The sequence below is a fragment of the Bombina bombina genome, chromosome 9 (genome assembly GCF_027579735.1).
Source record: "Bombina bombina isolate aBomBom1 chromosome 9, aBomBom1.pri, whole genome shotgun sequence".
Classification (NCBI taxonomy): Eukaryota; Metazoa; Chordata; class Amphibia; order Anura; family Bombinatoridae; genus Bombina; species Bombina bombina.
The window spans coordinates 278,800,388-278,823,842 of NC_069507.1; the positions used below are offsets into that span (position 1 = coordinate 278,800,388).

Genomic DNA, 23,455 nt, shown 5'->3' on the forward strand with positions numbered 1-23,455 from the left:
CTCCTCAGTCCTGTGTGGGAACAGCAGTGGATTTTAGTTACAACATGCTAAAATCATTTTCCTCTCAGCAGAAATCTCCATCACTTTTCTGCTAGAGAGTAAATAGTACAAACCGGTACCATTTAAAATAACAAACTTTTGATTGAAAATAATAAAACTACAATTCTAACACCACATTCACTTTACACTCCCGAGAGAGACCCTAGTGCTTAGAGCCAGCAAAGAGAATGACTGGGGGGTGGAGCTAGAGGGGGAGCTATATGGACAGCTTTGCTGTGTGCTCTCTTTGCTACTTCCTGTAGGGAATGAGAATATCCCACAAGTAAAGGATGAATCCGTGGACTGGATACACCTTGCAAGAGAAATGTGTACTGCGCCTTTAAGAAATAAAAAACGCAACAATTTTTTCTCAAACTGCCTAAAACGTTTAAAAATGCTAAATAATTAAATATAATAATTCAATTGGCCCAAAAATTATTGCACCCTATAAGTAACAGGTGAATTTACCCTCTAAGAGACATTTTAATCAAAAAATATATCTTAACAGAAAAAATTACCCCTGCACCTCGCCACAGCTCTGCTGTGGCACCTACCTGCCCCCAGGGTACTGCAAAATGACTCGACAGCGATCCGGTGAACAGAACACAACTTTAGGCCCCACCGGAGCTAATGCCTGCTGCCTTCTTAGAGTAAACTGCGCGTCTGAGCGCGCGAAATAGGCCCCGCCCATCATGAACGTCGTCTGAACAGTCTGTTTAACCGCATGGGAAGCGGTGTGAAAAATAAAGCCATGTGGTCCCCTAAAATCTCTTAACAAGAAACTGCAGCCCTACTGACTTTATTACTAATAAATATATAATGTCAAGCTGCCTCTCCCAGTGTCCAGCCCCAATACAGATATGTCAAAGCAATATGTATAAAACACAAGGATCTTCAGTAACACCCTCAGTGATACAGGTCTACTGCTTACCCCTTCCCTTGCAGGGAAAAATGTCAGCCAGTTCTGATATACCAAGTCTCCTCAGAAATAAAAGACTGAACATACCTCAATGCTGCTTGTAGCATGACACCGTTCTCCACACTGAAGATTTCTCTTGCACTACCTTCAGAAGCTCTGTGGGAACCAAAATGGATCTGCTAAGATCATCAACCTCAGGGCAGAAATCTTCTTCATTCCATATCTCCCTGAGGAAAATAGTACTCACCGGTACCATTTAAAATAAAAAACTTCTTGATTGAAGAATCTAAAACTAACACCTCACTTTACCTCTTCCTATTACTAACACAGGCAAAGAGAATGACTGGGGGTGGAGGGAAGGGAGGAGCTATATATACAGCTCTGCTGTGGTGCTCTTTGCCACTTCCTGTTAGCAGGAGGTTAATATCCCACAAGGATGAAATCCGTGGACTCGTCGTATCTTGTAGAAGAAATATTAACAGCACCCTCCAAACTGATCCTTTGAATAAGATGTGAAGTGGGCACATTAAATGTAATTGTTGCGCTAAAGCACACAAAGTGCTGCTTAACGACAGGGCCAAGGGTATGGTGAAGGCCGAGATCTTGAAACGACTCCAGGCGCCGATGCCAGCAGCAATTCTTGAGATTCTAGGCACAATTGTTGTGGCTTTCACATCCTAAATCAGCTCTCGTAAAATTTTGTATGGATCAATATGCTAACGAATGCGGTTATGCGACTTATGGCCGCTGCCGTAAGTTCCCCCCAATATTGGGTATTTTTAGTTTATTTGTGGCTAAAATCAGCCGGGTGGTCATTAAAATCAGCCAGGTGGTGTGCCCATTAAAAAGGTCCTGGGTGAAACACTGATCCATAAACCTCGCATTGCTTGTTAAAACGTTAATGCGGTATATGGCACAGGGATTACTAATACATTGCTTAGCTGCAGGATTGTCTCACCCTAATGAATGCTGTATCAGTGCTGTGACAAGAGGTTATCGGGGCTGTAAGTCTAATGCAGGTGTTTGTTTTGCAGATTGACGTGTTACACAGGATACGTGCACAATCTCCCAGTCACCTCCTGTCAGACAAGCAGTTTGTTCACAGCGCACATCAGGGGCCTGTAGAGCTCTCAGGACACACGCCAGTAAGCGCCAACCGCAGCTCAGGTGTGTAACTTACTGCCATACCCGTCATATAACAACCCCGCAGTATCCCGGTAATGAACCCATTGCCCCCTGCAAGTCAGTATGATTATGTTATTATAGCTATCTAGTAATCCCCGTCACACGTCAGTAAGCGCCAACCGCAGCTCAGGTGTGTAACTTACTGCCATACCCGTCATATAACAACCCCGCAGTATCCGGTAATGAACCCATTGCCCCCTGCAAGTCAGTATGATTATAGCTATCTAGTAATCCCTGTCACACGTCAGTAAGCGCCAACCGCACCTCAGGTGTGTAACTTACTGCCATACCCGTCATATAACAACCCCGCAGTATCCCGGAAATGAACCCATTGCCCCCTGCAAGTCAGTATGATTATGTTATTATAGCTATCTAGTAATCCCTGTCACATGTCAGTGAACGCCAACCGCAGCTCAGGTGTGTAACTTACTGCCATACCTGTCATATAACAACCCCGCAGTATCCCGGTAATGAAGCTATTGCCCCCTGCAAGTCAGTATGATTATGTTATTATAGCTATCTAGTAATCCCTGTAACACGTCAGTAAGCGCCAACCGCAGCTCAGGTGTAACTTACTGCCATACCCGTCATATAACAACCCCGCAGTATCCCGGTAATGAACCCATTGCCCCCTGCAAGTCAGTATGATTATGTTATTATAGCTATCTAGTAATCCCTGTCACACGTCAGTGAACGCCAACCGCAGCTCAGGTGTGTAACTTACTGCCATACCGTCATATAACAACCCCGCAGTATACGGTAATGAACCCATTGCCCCCTGCAAGTCAGTATGATTATAGCTATCTAGTAATCCCTGTCACACGTCAGTGAGCGCCAACCGCAGCTCAGGTGTAACTTACTGCCATACCCGTCATATAACAACCCCGCAGTATACGGTAATGAACCCATTGCCCCCTGCAAGTCAGAATGATTATTATTATAGCTATCTAGTAATCCCTGTCACACGTCAGTGAGCGCCAACCGCAGCTCAGGTGTAACTTACTGCCATACCCGTCATATAACAACCCCGCAGTATACGGTAATGAACCCATTGCCCCCTGCAAGTCAGTATGATTATTATTATAGCTATCTAGTAATCCCTGTCACACGTCAGTGAACGCCAACCGCAGCTCAGGTGTGTAACTTACTGCCATACCTGTCATATAACAACCCCGCAGTATACGGTAATGAACCCATTGCCCCCTGCAAGTCAGTATGATTATGTTATTATAGCTATCTAGTAATCCCTGTCACACGTCAGTAAGCGCCAACCGCAGCTCAGGTGTAACTTACTGCCATACCCATCATATAACAACCCTGCAGTATCCCGGAAATGAACCCATTGCCCCCTACAAGTCAGTATGATTATTATTATAGCTATCTAGTAATCCCTCCTGTCAGACAAGCAGTTTGTTCACAGCGCACATCAGGGGCCTGTAGAGCTCTCAGGACACACGCCAGTAAGCGACAACCGCAGCTCAGGTGTGTAACTTACTGCCATACCCGTCATATAACAACCCCGCAGTATACAGTAATGAACCCATTGGCCCCTGCAAGTCAGTATGATTATTATTATAGCTATCTAGTAATCCCTGTTACACGTCAGTAAGCGCCAACCGCAGCTCAGGTGTAACTTACTGCCATACCGTCATATAACAACCCCGCAGTATCCGGTAATGAACCCATTGACCCCTGCAAGTCAGTATGGTTATGTTATTATAGCTATCTAGTAATCCCTGTCACACGTCAGTAAGCGCCAACCACAGCTCAGGTGTGTAAATTACTGCCATACCCGTCATATAACAACCCCGCAGTATACGGTAATGAACCCATTGGCCCCTGCAAGTCAGTATGATTATTATTATAGCTATCTAGTAATCCCTGTTACACGTCAGTAAGCGCCAACCGCAGCTCAGGTGTAACTTACTGCCATACCGTCATATAACAACCCCGCAGTATCCGGTAATGAACCCATTGACCCCTGCAAGTCAGTATGGTTATGTTATTATAGCTATCTAGTAATCCCTGTCACACGTCAGTAAGCGCCAACCGCAGCTCAGGTGTGTAACTTACTGCCATGCCCCTCATATAACAACCCCGCAGTATCCAGTAATGAACCCATTGCCCCCTGCAAGTCAGTATGATTATTATTATAGCTATCTAGTAATCCATGTCACACGTCAGTAAGCGCCAACCGCAGCTCAGGTGTAACTTACTGCCATACCCGTCATATAACAACCCCGCAGTATCCCGGTAATGAAGCTATTGCCCCCTGCAAGTCAGTATGATTATGTTATTATAGCTATCTAGTAATCCCTGTCACACGTCCGTAAGCGCCAACCGCAGCTCAGGTGTGTAACTTACTGCCATACCCGTCATATAACAACCCCGCAGTATACGGTAATTAACCCATTACCCCCTGCAAGTCAGTATGATTATGTTATTATAGCTATCTAGTAATCCCTGTAACACGTCAGTAAGCGCCAACCGCAGCTCAGGTGTAACTTACTGCCATACCGTCATATAACAACCCCGCAGTATACGGTAATTAACCCATTGCCCCCTGCAAGTCAGTATGATCATGTTATTATAGCTATCTAGTAATCCCTGTAACACGTCAGTAAGCGCCAACCGCAGCTCAGGTGTAACTTATTGCCATACCCCTCATATAACAACCCCGCAGTATCCCGGAAATGAACCCATTGTCCCCTGCAAGTCAGTATAATTATATTATTATAGCTATCTAGTAATCCCTGTCACACGTCAGTAAGCGCCAACCGCAGCTCAGGTGTAACTTACTGCCATACCTGTCATATAACAACCCCGCAGTATCCGGTAATGAACCCATTGCCCCCTGCAAGTCAGTATGGTTATGTTATTATAGCTATCTAGTAATCCCGTCACACGTCGTTAAGCGCCAACCGCAGCTCAGGTGTGTAACTTACTGCCATACCTGTCATATAACAACCCCGCAGTATACGGTAATGAACCCATTGCCCCCTGCAAGTCAGTATGATTATGTTATTATAGCTATCTAGTAATCCCTGTCACACGTCTCTCTGCAGTGTTCCCTGGAGTTGCCATGGTGATAATTGTCGTATGCATTGGGTTCCTAGCACTAATTGTTACGCTGGGGTTGTCAAGAATACACAGCGTGCGGCAAAAAGGTGGAGCTGAGGGCTCAGAGCTAGAAGCTGCCAATCAGAGAGATCCATTCTGGGAAGACTCGGCCATGACAATAACTGTGAATCCAATGGAGGTAAAAAGACAAGAAAACACAGAGAGCACTGCACAGCACTATCAAAGCAAAGAGGTGACCAATCAAAACAGCACTATCAAAGCACACCAGCAGCACCAACAAAACCGTAACACACAGCGCTGTCTTCAGCACACCAGCAGCACCAACAAAACCGTAACACACAGCGCTGTCTTCAGCACACCAGCAGCACTAACCAAACCGTAATGACACACAGCGCTGCCTTCAGCACACCAGCAGCACTAACCAAACAGTAATGACACACACCGCTGTCTTCAGCACACCAGCAGCACTAACCAAACTGTAATGACACACACCGCTGTCTGAAGCACACCAGCAGCACTAACCAAACTGTAATGACACACACCGCTGTCTGAAGCACACCAGCAGCACTAACCAAACCGTAATGACACACAGCGCTGCCTTCAGCACACCAGCAGCACTAACCAAACAGTAATGACACACACCGCTGTCTTCAGCACACCAGCAGCACTAACCAAACTGTAATGACACACACCGCTGTCTTCAGCACACCAGCAGCACTAACCAAACAGTAATGACACACACCGCTGTCTTCAGCACACCAGCAGCACTAACCAAACTGTAATGACACACACCGCTGTCTTCAGCACACCAGCAGCACCAACAAAACCGTAATGACACACACCGCTGTCTTCAGCACACCAGCAGCACTAACCAAACAGTAATGACACACAGCGCTGTCTTCAGCACACCAGCAGCACCAACAAAACCGTAATGACACACACCGCTGTCTTCAGCACACCAGCAGCACTAACCAAACAGTAATGACACACACCGCTGTCTTCAGCACACCAGCAGCACTAACCAAACCGTAATGACACACAGCGCTGCCTTCAGCACACCAGCAGCACTAACCAAACAGTAATGACACACACCGCTGTCTTCAGCACACCAGCAACACTAACCAAACAGTAATGACACACACCGCTGTCTTCAGCACATCAGCAGCACCAACAAAACAGTAATGACACACACCGCTGTCTTCAGCACACCAGCAGCACCAACAAAACCGTAATGACACACACCGCTGTCTTCAGCACACCAGCAGCACCAACAAAACCGTAATGACACACAGCGCTGTCTTCAGCACACCAGCAGCACCAACAAAACCGTAATGACACACAGCGCTGTCTACAGCACACCAGCAGCACTAACCAAACAGTAATGACACACAGCGCTGTCTTCAGCACACCAGCAGCACCAACAAAACCGTAATGACACACACCGCTGTCTTCAGCACACCAGCAGCACTAACAAAACTGTAACACACAGCGCTGTCTTCAGCACACCAGCAGCACTAACAAAACTGTAACACACAGCGCTGTCTTCAGCACACCAGCAGCACTAACCAAACCGTAATGACACACTGCTGTCTTCAGCACACCAGCAGCACTAACCAAACCATGACGACACACACCGCTGTCTTCAGCACACCAGCAACACTAACCAAACAGTAATGACACACACCGCTGCCTTCAGCACACCAGCAACACTAACCAAACAGTAATGACACACACCGCTGTCTTCAGCACACCAGCGGCACTAACCAAACAGTAATGACACACACCACTGTCTTCAGCACACCAGCAGCACTAACCAAACCGCAATGACACACACCGCTGTCTTCAGCACACCAGCAGCACCAACGAAACCGTAATGACACACAGCGCTGTCTTCAGCACACCAGCAGCACTAACCAAACCATAATGACACACACCGCTGTCTTCAGTACACCAGCAGCACTAACCAAACAGTAATGACACACCGCTGTCTTCAGCACACCAGCAGCACTAACCAAACCATAATGACACACACCGCTGTCTTCAGCACACCAGCAGCACTAACCAAACAGTAATGACACACACCGCTGTCTTCAGTACACCAGCAGCACTAACCAAACAGTAATGACACACACCGCTGTCTTCAGTACACCAGCAGCACTAACCAAACCATGACGACACACACCGCTGTCTTCAGCACACCAGCAGCACTAACAAAACTGTAACACACACCGCTGTCTTCAGCACACCAGCAGCACTAACAAAACTGTAACACACAGCGCTGTCTTCAGCACACCAGCGGCACTAACCAAACCGTAATGACACACAGCGCTGTCTTCAGCACACCAGCAGCACTAACCAAACCGTAATGACACACACCGCTGTCTTCAGCACACCAGCAACACTAACCAAACCGTAATGACACACACCGCTGTCTTCAGCACACCAGCAGCACTAACCAAACCGTAATGACACACAGCGCTGTCTTCAGCACACCAGCAGCACTAACCAAACCGTAATGACACACACCGCTGTCTTCAGCACACCAGCAACACTAACCAAACCGTAATGACACACAGCGCTGTCTTCAGCACACCAGCAGCACTAACCAAACCATAATGACACACAGCGCTGTCTTCAGCACACCAGCAGCACTAACAAAACTGTAACGACACACACCGCTGTCTTCAGCACACCAGCAGCACTAACCAAACCGTAATGACACACAGCGCTGTCTTCAGCACACCAGCAGCACTAACCAAACAGTAATGACACACACCGCTGTCTTCAGCACACCAGCAGCACTAACCAAACCGTAATGACACACAGCGCTGTCTTCAGCACACCAGCAGCACTAACCAAACCGTAATGACACACACCGCTGTCTTCAGCACACCAGCAGCACTAACCAAACAGTAATGACACACACCGCTGTCTTCAGCACACCAGCAGCACTAACCAAATCGTAATGACACACAGCGCTGTCTTCAGCACACCAGCGGCACTAACAAAACTGTAACGACACACAGCGCTGTCTACAGCACACCAGCAGCACTAACCAAACAGTAATGACACACAGCGCTGTCTTCAGCACACCAGCGGCACTAACCAAACAGTAATGACACACACCGCTGTCTTCAGCACACCAGCAGCACTAACCAAACAGTAATGACACACAGCGCTGTCTTCAGCACACCAGCAGCACTAACCAAACCATAATGACACACACCGCTGCCTTCAGCACACCAGCAGCACTAACCAAACCGTAATGACACACACCGCTGTCTTCAGCACACCAGCAGCACTAACCAAACCGTAATGACACACACCGCTGTCTTCAGCACACCAGCAGCACTAACCAAACAGTAATGACACACACCGCTGTCTGAAGCACACCAGCAGCACTAACCAAACCATGACGACACACAGCGCTGTCTTCAGTACACCAGCAGCACTAACCAAACCGTAATGACACACACCGCTGTCTTCAGCACACCAGCAGCACTAACCAAACTGTAACGACACACACCGCTGTCTTCAGCACACCAGCAGCACTAACCAAACAGTAATGACACACACCGCTGTCTTCAGTACACCAGCAGCACTAACCAAACCGTAATGACACACACCGCTGTCTTCAGTACACCAGCAGCACTAACCAAACAGTAATGACACACACCGCTGTCTTCAGTACACCAGCAGCACTAACCAAACCGTAATGACACACACCGCTGTCTGAAGCACACCAGCAGCACTAACCAAACCATGACGACACACACCACTGTCTTCAGCACACCAGCAGCACTAACCAAACTGTAACGACACACACCGCTGTCTTCAGCACACCAGCAGCACTAACCAAACCGTAATGACACACACCGCTGTCTTCAGCACACCAGCAGCACTAACCAAACCGTAATGACACACAGTGCTGTCTTCAGCACACCAGCAGCACTAACCAAACCGTAACGACACACAGCGCTGTCTTCAGCACACCAGCAGCACTAACAAAACTGTAACGACACACACCGCCATCTCCAACAGAATAGCAAGACAAACATATTTATAAAAACAAACTACCATCTCCGACACAAGCTTAACAAATGTACCTGCTGACTTATCAAGGCTTACCCTGCTATAAATTTGTACATAATTGTCTTTATCAGATAAAAACTTTAAAACAAAACACTTTATACTAACATGACGGCGTGTAACCTGCTACATATCTGTACCCAATTGTCTTTATCAGATAACAACTGTAAAACACACTTTATACTAACATAATGACAGTGTGTAACCTGCTACATATCTGCACCTAATTGTCTTTATCAGATAACTAATACACACTTTATAATAACATAATGACTGAGTAACCTTGTAGTCTGCAAACTAAAGCCCAGATAAGCTCCTACTAATAAGGGATACGGTTGGTAGAGTTTGGCTCTTGATACATTTCATTAAAAAGGATGTGAATTTGTGTTAAAAACATTAGGACTTGGCTGATCAGTTATTCTTTAACAGCACAACAGAAATGTCTATTTAAATGTATTCAATAACTACAGTAAAGCACGTTACACTTCCCTGATATCTGTCTCTCTTCTCCAGTCCTTGCAGTCTCGCAGATCGGTCTCAGCACAGAAAGGGTCGGTCACAGAGCAGGGAGAATCAGACGAGCAGCCTCGCTGACTGGGATAGGTCGTGTGACCTCTGTGTACGTGACACTCACGTGCGAAGCACTCGCTGGCACTCGTCTCCTCCACCATCATTTCTCAGGGGAAATAAGCCGCTTTGTCTCATTCCTAATGTTTCTATGTGACTCTTCTTCATGTGCTGTGGAGAAGCTGTTGTCTGACCCCTGTCCGTCTCTCACTCATGCAGACTAAAGACACTGGTGACACAACCTATCAGTCTCTCCTCCCTACAAACATCTCAATGAGCCCCCCGTCCCTCCCCTCTCTTGTACCCGTCTGTCTTTGGGGTAAGGGTTCACGACACTGAATGAAACGACTCACTGATTTGTGATATATATATATATATATAAAAAAAAACTATATATAGACAGAGTCTCCAGACTGTTATGTCAACTGAATGTGCATAAGAAGGAAGTTAGGAACTGAAGTGGGTGGTGGCTGTAGGAGGGGGAGGCAGTGGGATGGTATTATATTCACAAGGAAGACGTGATCCAGCACATTATGTAGAGGGTAGGTTGTACCTTATAACCAAGACGGAGACGTCGCAGGAGAGGGGCACAAACAGCACTGCCTGAGGGAAAACAAACACATAATGCTATAACTTCCTATTAGCGTTACCCCCCCACCTACCCTCCTTGTGTCTTCAAGCTCTGCTGAAAGCTGGAGCCTGCACAGACCTGTGTCTCAGCACCACAAAAATCAGCCGGAGGATAATTCTCTTCAATATATTTAATCATATATTTATATAAAAAACACAGTTCATAGTCAGATGTGTGGGGCTGTGCCCCGAAGTCTCTGGTCCCTTTACAGCACTCCCCAGACCTCTTCAAAGGCCGTGCAGATCTTGGCGCAAGTGAGAGCAGCAGAGAGAGGATACTGGCTGAGAGAGACACAGCGCTCAGTGTAGCCCACGTTTACCTGAGACACAGAGGAAAGAGAGAGTTACATACACAGCACAGAAACTTCTACATCTCACAGCTGCTGACACTGCTCCTGCCCTGTATATTCTAAGCGGTGGGGTAATATATGTCACTTACAGCGCCATGTGCAAATGCCCCAACCACAAGGAGCACAGGGTTGTCTGGTGGTACCAGGTCTCGCACACAGGGCACTCTCTCTCCTGAGAACGATGTGCTGATCTTCACACAACCCACTGGCAGGTGGTCAGTCAGGGGATTCTTAATGACCTGAGGAGGGGACAATATTTGGACACAAATTAAAGAAAATTCAGGCACTGAGACAAGACATTTGTACCAACTCACAGCATAGAGGGGGGAAGGGACAATCATACACATTACAGTATATACAGAGCATCAGGAATGTTCTCCATGTGAGTCAAGTTAATGAATCTAGTCTCAGTCATTTGTCTGAATAAAAATGATTCTCCGTCGGTAAATTAAGGTCTGTGAGTCTGGACCTTTACAGAATATAGCTAAGTTGTCAAACATTCTGATTTGCTGCACAGCTTCTCATTAAAGGGACACTGTACCCAAAATTTTTCTTTTGTAATTCAGAAAGAGCATGCAATTTTAAGCAACTTTCTAATTTACTCCTATTATCAATTTTTCTTCGTTCTCTTGCTATCTTTATTTGAAAAAGAAGGCATCTAAGCTTGTTTTGGGTTCAGTACTCAGGAAGCACTTTTTTTATTGGTGAATGAATTTATCCACCAATCAGCAAGGACAACCCAGGTTGTTCACCAAAAATGGGCCGGCATCTAAACTTACATTTTTGCATTTCAAATAAAGATACCAAGAGAATGAAGAAAATTTGATAAAAGGAGTAAATTAGAAAGTTGCTTAAAATGCCATGCTCAATCTGAATTACGAAAGAAAAAATTTGGTTACAGTGTCCCTTTAAAATGTTGCCGCGAGCTCTTGAAAAGAAATCTCTCATTTCACATTGCTCTACATTCAAGCAGCAACAATAACCCAGTAGCTTGCACAGTAACATGAATTAGCACAGTAAGCAACAAGCAGCACAGTAAGCAACAAGCAGCACAGTAAGCAACAAGCAGCACAGTAAGCAACAAGCAGCACAGTAAGCAATATGCAGCACAGTAAGCAACAAGCAGCAACAATAACCCAGTAGCTTGCACAGTAACATGAATTAGCACAGTAACATGAATTAGCACAGTAACATGAATTAGCACAGTAAGCAACAAGCAGCACAGTAAGCAACAAGCAGCACAGTAAGCAATATGCAGCACAGTAAGCAATATGCAGCACAGTAAGCAACAAGCAGCAACAATAACCCAGTAGCTTGCACAGTAACATGAATTAGCACAGTAACATGAATTAGCACAGTAAGCAACAAGCAGCACAGTAAGCAACAAGCAGCACAGTAAGCAACAAGCAGCAACAATAACCCAGTAGCTTGCACAGTAACATGAATTAGCACAGTAAGCAACATGCAGCACAGTAAGCAACATGCAGCACAGTAAGGAACAAGCAGCAACAATAACCCAGTAGCTTGCACAGTAACATGAATTAGCACAGTAAGCAACAAGCAGCACAATAACCCAGTAGCTTGCACAGTAACATGAATTAGCACAGTAAGCAACAAGCAGCACAGTAAGCAACAAGCAGCACAGTAAGCAACAAGCAGCACAGTAACCCAGTAGCTTGCACAGTAACATGAATTAGCACAGTAAGCAACAAGCAGCACAATAACCCAGTAGCTTGCACAGTAACATGAATTAGCACAGTAAGCAACAAGCAGCGCAATAACCCAGTAGCTTGCACAGTAACATGAATTAGCACAGTAAGCAACAAGCAGCAACAATAACCCAGTAGCTTGCACAGTAACATGAATTAGCACAGTAAGCAACAAGCAGCACAGTAAGCAACAAGCAGCAACAATAACCCAGTAGCTTGCACAGTAACATGAATTAGCACAGTAAGCAACAAGCAGCACAGTAAGGAACAAGCAGCACAATAACCCAGTAGCTTGCACAGTAACATGAATTAGCACAGTAAGCAACAAGCAGCACAGTAAGCAACAAGCAGCAACAATAACCCAGTAGCTTGCACAGTAACATGAATTAGTACAGTAACATGAATTAGCACAGTAAGCAACAAGCAGCACAATAACCCAGTAGCTTGCACAGTAACATGAATTAGCACAGTAAGCAACAAGCAGCACAATAACCCAGTAGCTTGCACAGTAACATGAATTAGCACAGTAAGCAACAAGCAGCACAGTAAGCAACAAGCAGCAACAATAACCCAGTAGCTTGCACAGTAACATGAATTAGCACAGTAACATGAATTAGCACAGTAACATGAATTAGCACAGTAACATGAATTAGCACAGTAAGCAACATGCAGCACAGTAAGGAACAAGCAGCACAATAACCCAGTAGCTTGCACAGTAAGGAACAAGCAGCACAATAACCCAGTAGCTTGCACAGTAACATCAATTAGCACAGTAAGGAACAAGCAGCACAATAACCCAGTAGCTTGCACAGTAACATCAATTAGCACAGTAAGGAACAAGCAGCACAATAACCCGGTAGCTTGCACAGTAACATCAATTAGCACAGTAACATGAATTAGCACAGTAAGCAACATGCAGCACAGTAAGGAACAAGCAGCACAATAACCCAGTAGCTTGCACAGTAACACCAATTAGCACAGTAAGCAACAAGCAGCACAGTAAGCAACAAGCAGTGCAATAACCCAGTAGCTTGCACAGTAACATGAATTAGCACAGTAAGCAACAGACAAAAACAAATTGAGCTGCTTGTGACACTTTGTCCCAATGATATGACAGCTCGGTAAGCGCAAACATAATAGCAAGGGTTTCTTATATAGTTAATACAAAATACCATCTGCAGATAACATATCTTGACTCTTTATAGTATTAAAGGGACAGTCTAGTATAAATTAAACTTTCATTATTCAGATAGGACTTTTAATTTTAATCAACTTTCCAATTTACTTTTATCATCAAATTTGCTTTTTTCTCTTGGTATTCTTAGTTTAAACTAAACATAGGTAGGCTCATATGCTAATTTTTAAGCCTTTGAGGGCTGCCTCTTATCACATGCTTTTTAAATCTCTTTTCAATACAAAGAGACAAAGTACACGTGGGCCATATAGATAACACTGTGCTCAGGCACAGGGGGTTATTTAAGATTTAGCACAAAACAATACTAAATGCAAGACAATAGATAATAAACAGTCACAGTCATGTGATCAGGGGGCTGGAAGAAGGTTCCTAGATACAAGGTAATCACAGAGGTAAAAAGTATATTAATATGACTGTGTTGGTTATGCAAAACTGGGCAATGGGTAATAAAGGGATTAGCTATCTGTTAAAACAATAACAATTCTATAGTAGACTGTCCCTTTAAGCATCATCTATGCGAGGAGGTGAGAAAGTAAACTCTCAATGCTGCAATATGACCATCGGGAAGGGCTTCTGATGTAAATGACTTAGTGCAGAAGACAAAGCAACAAACTCTCCTGTATTTCATTTGAGAGAAGAGCTTTTCATATAAACAGAATTCCAGTAAGTTATTAAAATATATTTTCTAACACACCAATAACATACACTGGGGATTCCTGATATGAGTGTGGCCAATGCCAGCGGCAAAGCTCACCCACCGCACAGTTACATTAAATACAAACCGTATACAACTGCGGTGAGTGAGCCGTTACCCTCCTCAGCCATTAGTTACATTAAATACAAACCGTATACAAGTGCGGTGAGTGAGCCGCTGCCCTCCTTAGCCATTAGTTACATTAAATACAAACTCTATACAAGTACGGTGAGTGAGCCGTTACCCTCTTGTATACGGTTTGTATTAAATGTAACTAATGGCTGAGGAGGGTAACGGCTCACTCACCGCACTTGTATACGGTTTGTATTTAATGTAACTAATGGCTGAGGAGGGTAACAGCTCACTCACCGCACTTGTATACGGTTTGTATTTAATGTAACTAATGGCTGAGGAGGGTAACGGCTCACTCACCGCAGTTGTATACGGTTTGTATTTAATGTAACTAATGGCTGAGGAGGGTAACAGCTCACTCACCGCACTTGTATACGGTTTGTATTTAATGTAACTAATGGCTGAGGAGGGTAACGGCTCACCCACCGCACTTGTATACGGTTTGTACTTAATGTAACTAATGGCTGAGGAGGGTAACGGCTCACTCACCGCACTTGTATACGGTTTATATTTAATGTAACTAATGGCTGAGGAGGGTAACGGCTCACTCACCGCACTTGTATACGGTTTGTATTTAATGTAACTAATGGCTGAGGAGGGTAACGGCTCACTCACCGCACTTGTATACGGTTTATATTTAATGTAACTAATGGCTGAGGAGGGTAACGGCTCACTCACCGCACTTGTATACGGTTTATATTTAATGTAACTAATGGCTGAGGAGGGTAACGGCTCACTCACCGCACTTGTATACGGTTTATATTTAATGTAACTAATGGCTGAGGAGGGTAACGGCTCACTCACCGCACTTGTATATGGTTTGTATTTAATGTAACTAATGGCTGAGGAGGGTAGCGGCTCACTCACCGCACTTGTATACGGTTTGTATTTACTGTAACTAATGGCCGATGAGGGTAACGGCTCACTCACCGCACTTGTATACAGTTTGTACTTAATGTAACTAATGGCTGAGGAGGGTAACGGCTAACTCACCGCACTTGTACTTAATGTAACTAATGGCTGAGGAGGGTAACGGCTCACTCACCGCACTTGTATAGGGTTTGTATTTACTGTAACTAATGGCTGAGGAGGGTAACGGCTCACTCACCGCACTTGTATACGGTTTGTATTAAATGTAACTAATGGCTGAGGAGGGTAACGGCTCACTCACCGCTCTTGTATACGGTTTGTACTTAATGTAACTAATGGCTGAGGAGGGTAACGGCTCACTCACCACACTTGTATAGGGTTTGTATTTACTGTAACTAATGGCTGAGGAGGGTAACGGCTCACTCACCGCACTTGTATACAGTTTGTATTAAATGTAACTAATGGCTGAGGAGGGTAACGGCTCACTCACCGCTCTTGTATACGGTTTGTACTTAATGTAACGGCTCACTCACCACACTTGTATAGGGTTTGTATTTACTGTAACTAATGGCTGAGGAGGGTAACTGCTCACTCACCGCTCTTGTATACGGTTTGTACTTAATGTAACTAATGGCTGAGGAGGGTAACGGCTCACTCACCGCACTTGTATACGGTTTGTATTTACTGTAACTAATGGCTGATGAGGATAACTGCTCACTCACCGCACTTGTATACGGTTTGTATTAAATGTAACTAATGGCTGAGGAGGGTAACTGCTCACTCACCACACTTGTATACGGTTTGTACTTAATGTAACTAATGGCTGATGAGGATAACTGCTCACTCACCGCACTTGTATACGGTTTGTATTAAATGTAACTAATGGCTGAGGAGGGTAACGGCTCACTAACCGCACTTGTATACGGTTTGTATTTAATGTAACTAATGGCTGAGGAGGGTAACGGCTCACTCACCGCACTTGTATACAGTTTGTATTAAATGTAACTAATGGCTGAGGAGGGTAACGGCTCACTCACCGCTCTTGTATACGGTTTGTACTTAATGTAACTAATGGCTGAGGAGGGTAACGGCTCACTCACCGCACTTGTATACGGTTTGTATTTACTGTAACTAATGGCTGATGAGGATAACTGCTCACTCACCGCACTTGTATACGGTTTGTATTAAATGTAACTAATGGCTGAGGAGGGTAACTGCTCACTCACCGCACTTGTATACGGTTTGTATTTAATGTAACTAATGGCTGAGGAGGGTAACGGCTCACCCACCGCACTTGTATACGGTTTGTACTTAATGTAACTAATGGCTGAGGAGGGTATCGGCTCACTCACCGCACTTGTATACGGTTTATATTTAATGTAACTAATGGCTGAGGAGGGTAACGGCTCACTCACCGCACTTGTATATGGTTTGTATTTAATGTAACTAATGGCTGAGGAGGGTAGCGGCTCACTCACCGCACTTGTATACGGTTTGTATTTACTGTAACTAATGGCCGATGAGGGTAACGGCTCACTCACCGCACTTGTATACGGTTTGTACTTAATGTAACTAATGGCTGAGGAGGGTAACGGCTCACTCACCGCACTTGTACTTAATGTAACTAATGGCTGAGGAGGGTAACGGCTCACTCACCGCACTTGTATAGGGTTTGTATTTACTGTAACTAATGGCTGAGGAGGGTAACGGCTCACTCACCGCACTTGTATACGGTTTGTATTTACTGTAACTAATGGTTGAGGAGGGTAACGGCTCACTCACCGCACTTGTATACGGTTTGTATTAAATGTAACTAATGGCTGAGGAGGGTAACGGCTCACTCACCGCTCTTGTATACGGTTTGTACTTAATGTAACTAATGGCTGAGGAGGGTAACGGCTCACTCACCACACTTGTATAGGGTTTGTATTTACTGTAACTAATGGCTGAGGAGGGTAACGGCTCACTCACCGCACTTGTATACAGTTTGTATTAAATGTAACTAATGGCTGAGGAGGGTAACGGCTCACTCACCGCTCTTGTATACGGTTTGTACTTAATGTAACTAATGGCTGAGGAGGGTAACGGCTCACTCACCGCTCTTGTATACGGTTTGTACTTAATGTAACTAATGGCTGAGGAGGGTAACGGCTCACTCACCGCACTTGTATACGGTTTGTATTTACTGTAACTAATGGCTGATGAGGATAACTGCTCACTCACCGCACTTGTATACGGTTTGTATTTACTGTAACTAATGGCTGATGAGGATAACTGCTCACTCACCGCACTTGTATACGGTTTGTATTAAATGTAACTAATGGCTGAGGAGGGTAACTGCTCACTCACCGCACTTGTATACGGTTTGTACTTAATGTAACTAATGGCTGATGAGGATAACTGCTCACTCACCGCACTTGTATACGGTTTGTATTAAATGTAACTAATGGCTGAGGAGGGTAACGGCTCACTCACCGCACTTGTATACAGTTTGTATTAAATGTAACTAATGGCTGAGGAGGGTAACGGCTCACTCACCGCTCTTGTATACGGTTTGTATTAAATGTAACTAATGGCTGATGAGGGTAACGGCTCACTCACCACACTTGTATAGGGTTTGTATTTACTGTAACTAATGGCTGAGGAGGGTAACGGCTCACTCACCGCACTTGTATACAGTTTGTATTAAATGTAACTAATGGCTGAGGAGGGTAACGGCTCACTCACCGCTCTTGTATACGGTTTGTACTTAATGTAACTAATGGCTGAGGAGGGTAACGGCTCACTCACCGCACTTGTATACGGTTTGTATTTACTGTAACTAATGGCTGATGAGGATAACTGCTCACTCACCGCACTTGTATACGGTTTGTATTAAATGTAACTAATGGCTGAGGAGGATAACTGCTCACTCACCGCACTTGTATACGGTTTGTATTTAATGTAACTAATGGCTGAGGAGGGTAACGGCTCACTCACCGCACTTGTATACGGTTTGTATTAAATGTAACTAATGGCTGAGGAGGGTAACGGCTCACTCACCGCACTTGTATACGGTTTGTACTTAATGTAACTAACGGCTGAGGAGGGTAACGGCTCACTTATCGCACTTGTATTTGGTTTGTATTTACTGTAACTAACGGCTGAGGAGGGTAACGGCTCACTCACCGCACTTGTATTTGGTTTGTATTTACTGTAACTAACAGCTGAGGAGGGTAACGGCTCACTCACCGCACTTGTATACGGTTTGTATTTACTGTAACTAATGGCTGAGGAGGGTAACGGCTCACTCACCGCACTTGTATACGGTTTGTATTTACTGTAACTAATGGCTGATGAGGGTAACGGCTCACTCACCGCACTTGTATACGGTTTGTACTTAATGTAACTAATGGCTGAGGAGGGTAACGGCTCACTCACCGCACTTGTACTTAATGTAACTAATGGCTGAGGAGGGTAACGGCTCACTCACCGCACTTGTATACAGTTAGTATTAAAGTAACTAATGGCTGAGGAGGGTAACGGCTCACTCACCGCTCTTGTATACGGTTTGTACTTAATTTAACTAATGGCTGAGGAGGGTAACGGCTCACTCACCGCTCTTGTATACAGTTTGTATTAAATGTAACTAATGGCTGAGGAGGGTAACGGCTCACTCACCGCTCTTGTATACGGTTTGTATTAAATGTAACTAATGGCTGAGGAGGGTAACGGCTCACTCACCGCTCTTGTATACGGTTTGTACTTAATGTAACTAATGGCTGAGGAGGGTAACGGCTCACTAACCGCACTTGTATACGGTTTGTACTTAATGTAACTAATGGCTGATGAGGATAACTGCTCACTCACCGCACTTGTATACGGTTTGTATTAAATGTAACTAATGGCTGAGGAGGGTAACGGCTCACTCACCGCACTTGTATACGGTTTGTATTAAATGTAACTAATGGCTGAGGAGGGTAACGGCTCACTCACCGCACTTGTATACGGTTTGTATTTAATGTAACTAATGGCTGAGGAGGGTAACGGCTCACTCACCGCACTTGTATACGGTTTGTATTTACTGTAACTAATGGCTGAGGAGGGTAACGGCTCACTCACCGCTCTTGTATACGGTTTGTATTTAATGTAACTAATGACTGAGGAGGGTAACGGCTCACTCACCGCACTTGTATACGGTTTGTATTTACTGTAACTAATGGCTGAGGAGGGTAACGGCTCACTCACCGCACTTGTATACCGTTTGTATTTACTGTAACTAATGGCTGAGGAGGGCAGCGGCTCACTCACCGCACTTGTATAGGGTTTGCATTTACTGTAACTAATGGCTGAGGAGGGTAACGGCTCACTCACCGCACTTGTATACGGTTTGTATTTACTGTAACTAATGGCTGAGGAGGGTAACGGCTCACTCACCGCTCTTGTATACGGTTTGTATTTAATGTAACTAATGACTGAGGAGGGTAACGGCTCACTCACCGCACTTGTATACGGTTTGTATTTACTGTAACTAATGGCTGAGGAGGGTAACGGCTCACTCACCGCACTTGTATACCGTTTGTATTTACTGTAACTAATGGCTGAGGAGGGCAGCGGCTCACTCACCGCACTTGTATAGGGTTTGCATTTACTGTAACTAATGGCTGAGGAGGGTAACGGCTCACTCACCGCACTTGTATACGGTTTGTATTTACTGTAATTAATGGCTGAGGAGGGTAACGGCTCACTCACCGCACTTGTATACGGTTTGTACTTAATGTAACTAATGGCTGAGGAGGGTAACGGCTCACTCACCGCACTTGTATACGGTTTGTACTTAATGTAACTAATGGCTGAGGAGGGTAACGGCTCACTCACCGCACTTGTATTTGGTTTGTATTTACTGTAACTATCGGCTGAGGAGGGTAACGGCTCACTCACCGCACTTGTATACGATTTGTACTTAATGTAACTAATGGCTGAGGAGGGTAACGGCTTTTTGTCCCCTCACTGCTGTGTGCTGCACTTCCCACACCCAGAGGCGACACAAGAGATCTCTGCAGGAGGGGTGGAAAGTGCAGCACACGGTGGTGAATTCACTCCTGGAGACAAAAAGTACTTACAAATATCCTTTGTTCATGTGTCTTTAAAAAGGACAGTAGCACCTTTAGATTTTTATATAAATGCTGTGTGATAAAAAAGCAATTGTGTAATATATGTCCATTATTTATTTTGCCCCCTTTTCGCGTAATTTAGCAATTTCTAATTCTCAGAACATGAAATGCACCTGCTGACTTCTCAAGGCTACCCATGCTACATATATGTCCCTAATTGGCTTTAACTGATTACAACTGATGTACTTTATACTAACATAATAACCGTGGTTAGCTTGGTTGTCTGTGAACTAAAGTCCAGCATATAGTATATTATATTATAATAAACAAGGAAGCGCTCCATCTGGGAATGAACAATAGTATAATAGCTTGTTCTATGGCAAGTTACCACCCCACATGAGCCTACATGATCATTCTGACCCCGACTAAACAATGCAGCCCTCTGACCGAGAGAAACAGCAAAACACTAGGCACACTGAACAACGGGTCCACGTCTGGCTTCCCACTTAGGGAGACTTCCCTCAGGGTCATAAATAAAACAAAAATGTATGCTTACCTGATAAATTCCTTTCTTTCCGGGCATGGAGAGTCCACAACTTCATTCCAATTACTAGTGGAAATACAACTCCTGGCCAGCAGGAGGAGGCAAAGAGCACCCAAGCAGAGCTGTTAAGTGTCACTTCCCTTACCCATAATCCCCAGTCATTCGGCCAAAGGAAAATGGAAAAAGAAGATAACACAAGGGTATAGAGGTGCCGTCTTAAATTAAATAAGGGCAGGGTTGTGGACTCTCCATGCCCGGAAAGAAAGAAATTTATCAGGTAAGCATACATTTTGTCCACGACTTCATTCCAATTGCTGGTGGGAACACGGAATGAAATTGGAGGGAGAACAAGACAGGCGGACCGAAACAGAAGGCACCACCGCTTGAAAAACATTTCTCCCAAAGGAAGCCTTAGTCTAGGCAAAAGTATCAAATTTATAAAATTTTTAAAAAGGTATACAAGGAGAACTAAGTAGCTGCCTTGCAGATTTGCTTCACAAATGCTACATTTTTGACAGCTCAGGAAAAGAAGATAGATCTAGTGGAAATAGCTGTAATTCTCTCAGGAGGCTGTTGTCCAGCTGTCTCATAAACTAACCTGATAACACTTCTCAAACAGAGAGAAAGAGAAGTAGCAGAGGCTTTCCCACCTTTATGCTTACCAGCAAAACAACGAACAGAGCAGAAAACTGCCGAAAAATCTTATTTGCTAGTAGATAAAAATTTAGAGCATGCACAACATCCAAGTTGTTTAAGAGATGTTCCTTCTGAGAAGAAGGATTCAGACAAAAGGAAGGAACAACAAGTTCCTGATTGATGATGCAATGAAATACTACTCTGGGAAGAGATCCCAATTTAGTACGAAGGACCACCTTATCCCCATTAAAAATAAGGAAAGGGAAACCACACTGCAGAACCGAAAACTCAGAAATTCTGCGAGCAGAAGAAATAGCAAGAAGAAACAAAAACTTTCCACGAAAACAACTTAACATCAACCGAATGCATAGGCTCAAACGGAGCCTGTTGCAAGCGTGAACAACAAGATTAAGGCTCCAAGGAGAAGCAACAGGTTTAAACACAGGCTTGATTCTGACCAAAAATACAAACAGAGCAGGGAACAGCAACCAAAGGTAGGCACGGAGTAAAGGGTCAGCCAACCCCTCAATGCAAGTAAATGTAGAAAAGTTGACTAGAGCACAGCAAATATAGTAAAAACAGAACTTTATTGCTTCATGGTCCAAAGTACAAAACCAAACAACGTTTCAAACCTATCACAGACATGATTAAGGACCTGTGATAGGTCTGAAACCTTGATTCTGACCAAGGCCTGAGTCAAAGATAGAACATCTGGCAGATCCGCCCGACGCTAGTGCAAAAGAATAGACAGTGCAGAAATCTGACCCTTCAGAATACTGACTGACAAAGCTTTCTTGAGGCCTTCCTGAAGAAAAGAAGAAATGTGAGGAAACCTCATCCGACTCCAAGAGAAACCCTTTGATTCACACCAATATAGGTATTTACGCCATACCCAATGGTATATCTTACGAGAAAAAGGCTCACAAGCCTGAAACATAGAAACGAAAACTTTCTCAGAAAAAAAAAAAGGAAGGAGGAGGAAGGGAACCTGAAGTAGAAGGTCCTTCCACAGAGGCAACTTCAACGGGAAAAAAAATAAAGACATCTTCACCAGATCTGCGAACCAGATCCTGCGAGGCCAGGCAGGAGCTAATAAAATCAGACGACCCCTCCTGTTTAATACGGAGTAAAGACTCGAGGAAGGAGAACAAAACGGAGGAAAAAGGTACACCAGACTGAAGTACCAAGGCACCACCAGAGCATCTATTAGAGTGTCTTGAGGATCTCTTGATCTAGACCCGTACTTGAAAGCTTGGCGTAGACTTGACGTCATCAGATCCAATGCTGGTACTCCCCACCGCAGAGTTATTGTGAAACCTCTGGATGGAGAGCCCACTCCCTGGAATGAGAAAGGTCTGCCTACTCAGAAAATCTACTTCCCACTTGTCCACCCCTGGGATGTGAATGGAAGAGAGGAGACGATTGTGATACTCTGCTCACTAGAGGATGCGAGTCACTTCCTTAATTGCTAAGGGACTCCGAGTTCCTCCTTTGGAAAATGAGGTATGCCACTGAGGTGATATAGTCCAATTGAAATCTGATAAAGAGGACTAAAGCTAGATGAGGCCAGGCTAGCAAGGCACTGGAAATTGCACTTAACTGTAGGATGATTATGGGAGAGAAGACTCCTCTTGAGTACAAAGACCTTGAGCCCTTAGAGAACCCCAAACTGCTCCCCAGCCAGAAAGGCTGTCGTCCGTGGTCACAATCACCCAGGATTGT

General features: G+C 44.7%; 3 protein-coding genes across 3 annotated transcripts in view; 2 read left to right on the forward strand and 1 right to left on the reverse strand.

The window, feature by feature from the left end:
• Positions 1-10,256, forward strand: part of LOC128640590 (calsyntenin-3-like) — a 145,582-nt gene extending 135,326 nt beyond the window's left edge. The window contains exons 16-18 of the mRNA XM_053693060.1: positions 1,993-2,125; positions 5,209-5,402; positions 9,827-10,256. Of these exons, the coding sequence (XP_053549035.1) occupies positions 1,993-2,125; positions 5,209-5,402; positions 9,827-9,907 (408 nt within the window). The 3' untranslated portion in view covers positions 9,908-10,256. The remainder of the gene's footprint in view (positions 1-1,992; positions 2,126-5,208; positions 5,403-9,826) is intronic.
• LOC128640333 (tyrosine-protein phosphatase non-receptor type 6) overlaps positions 1-23,455 on the forward strand; it is a 411,611-nt gene that overhangs the window by 209,549 nt on the left and 178,607 nt on the right. The window lies entirely within an intron of this gene.
• The window catches only part of LOC128640332 (ribosomal RNA small subunit methyltransferase NEP1-like), a 96,078-nt gene continuing 83,249 nt past the window's right edge, over positions 10,627-23,455 (reverse strand). The window contains exons 5-6 of the mRNA XM_053692824.1: positions 10,950-11,099; positions 10,627-10,830 (exon numbers count right to left, since the gene is read on the reverse strand). Of these exons, the coding sequence (XP_053548799.1) occupies positions 10,717-10,830; positions 10,950-11,099 (264 nt within the window). The 3' untranslated portion in view covers positions 10,627-10,716. The remainder of the gene's footprint in view (positions 10,831-10,949; positions 11,100-23,455) is intronic.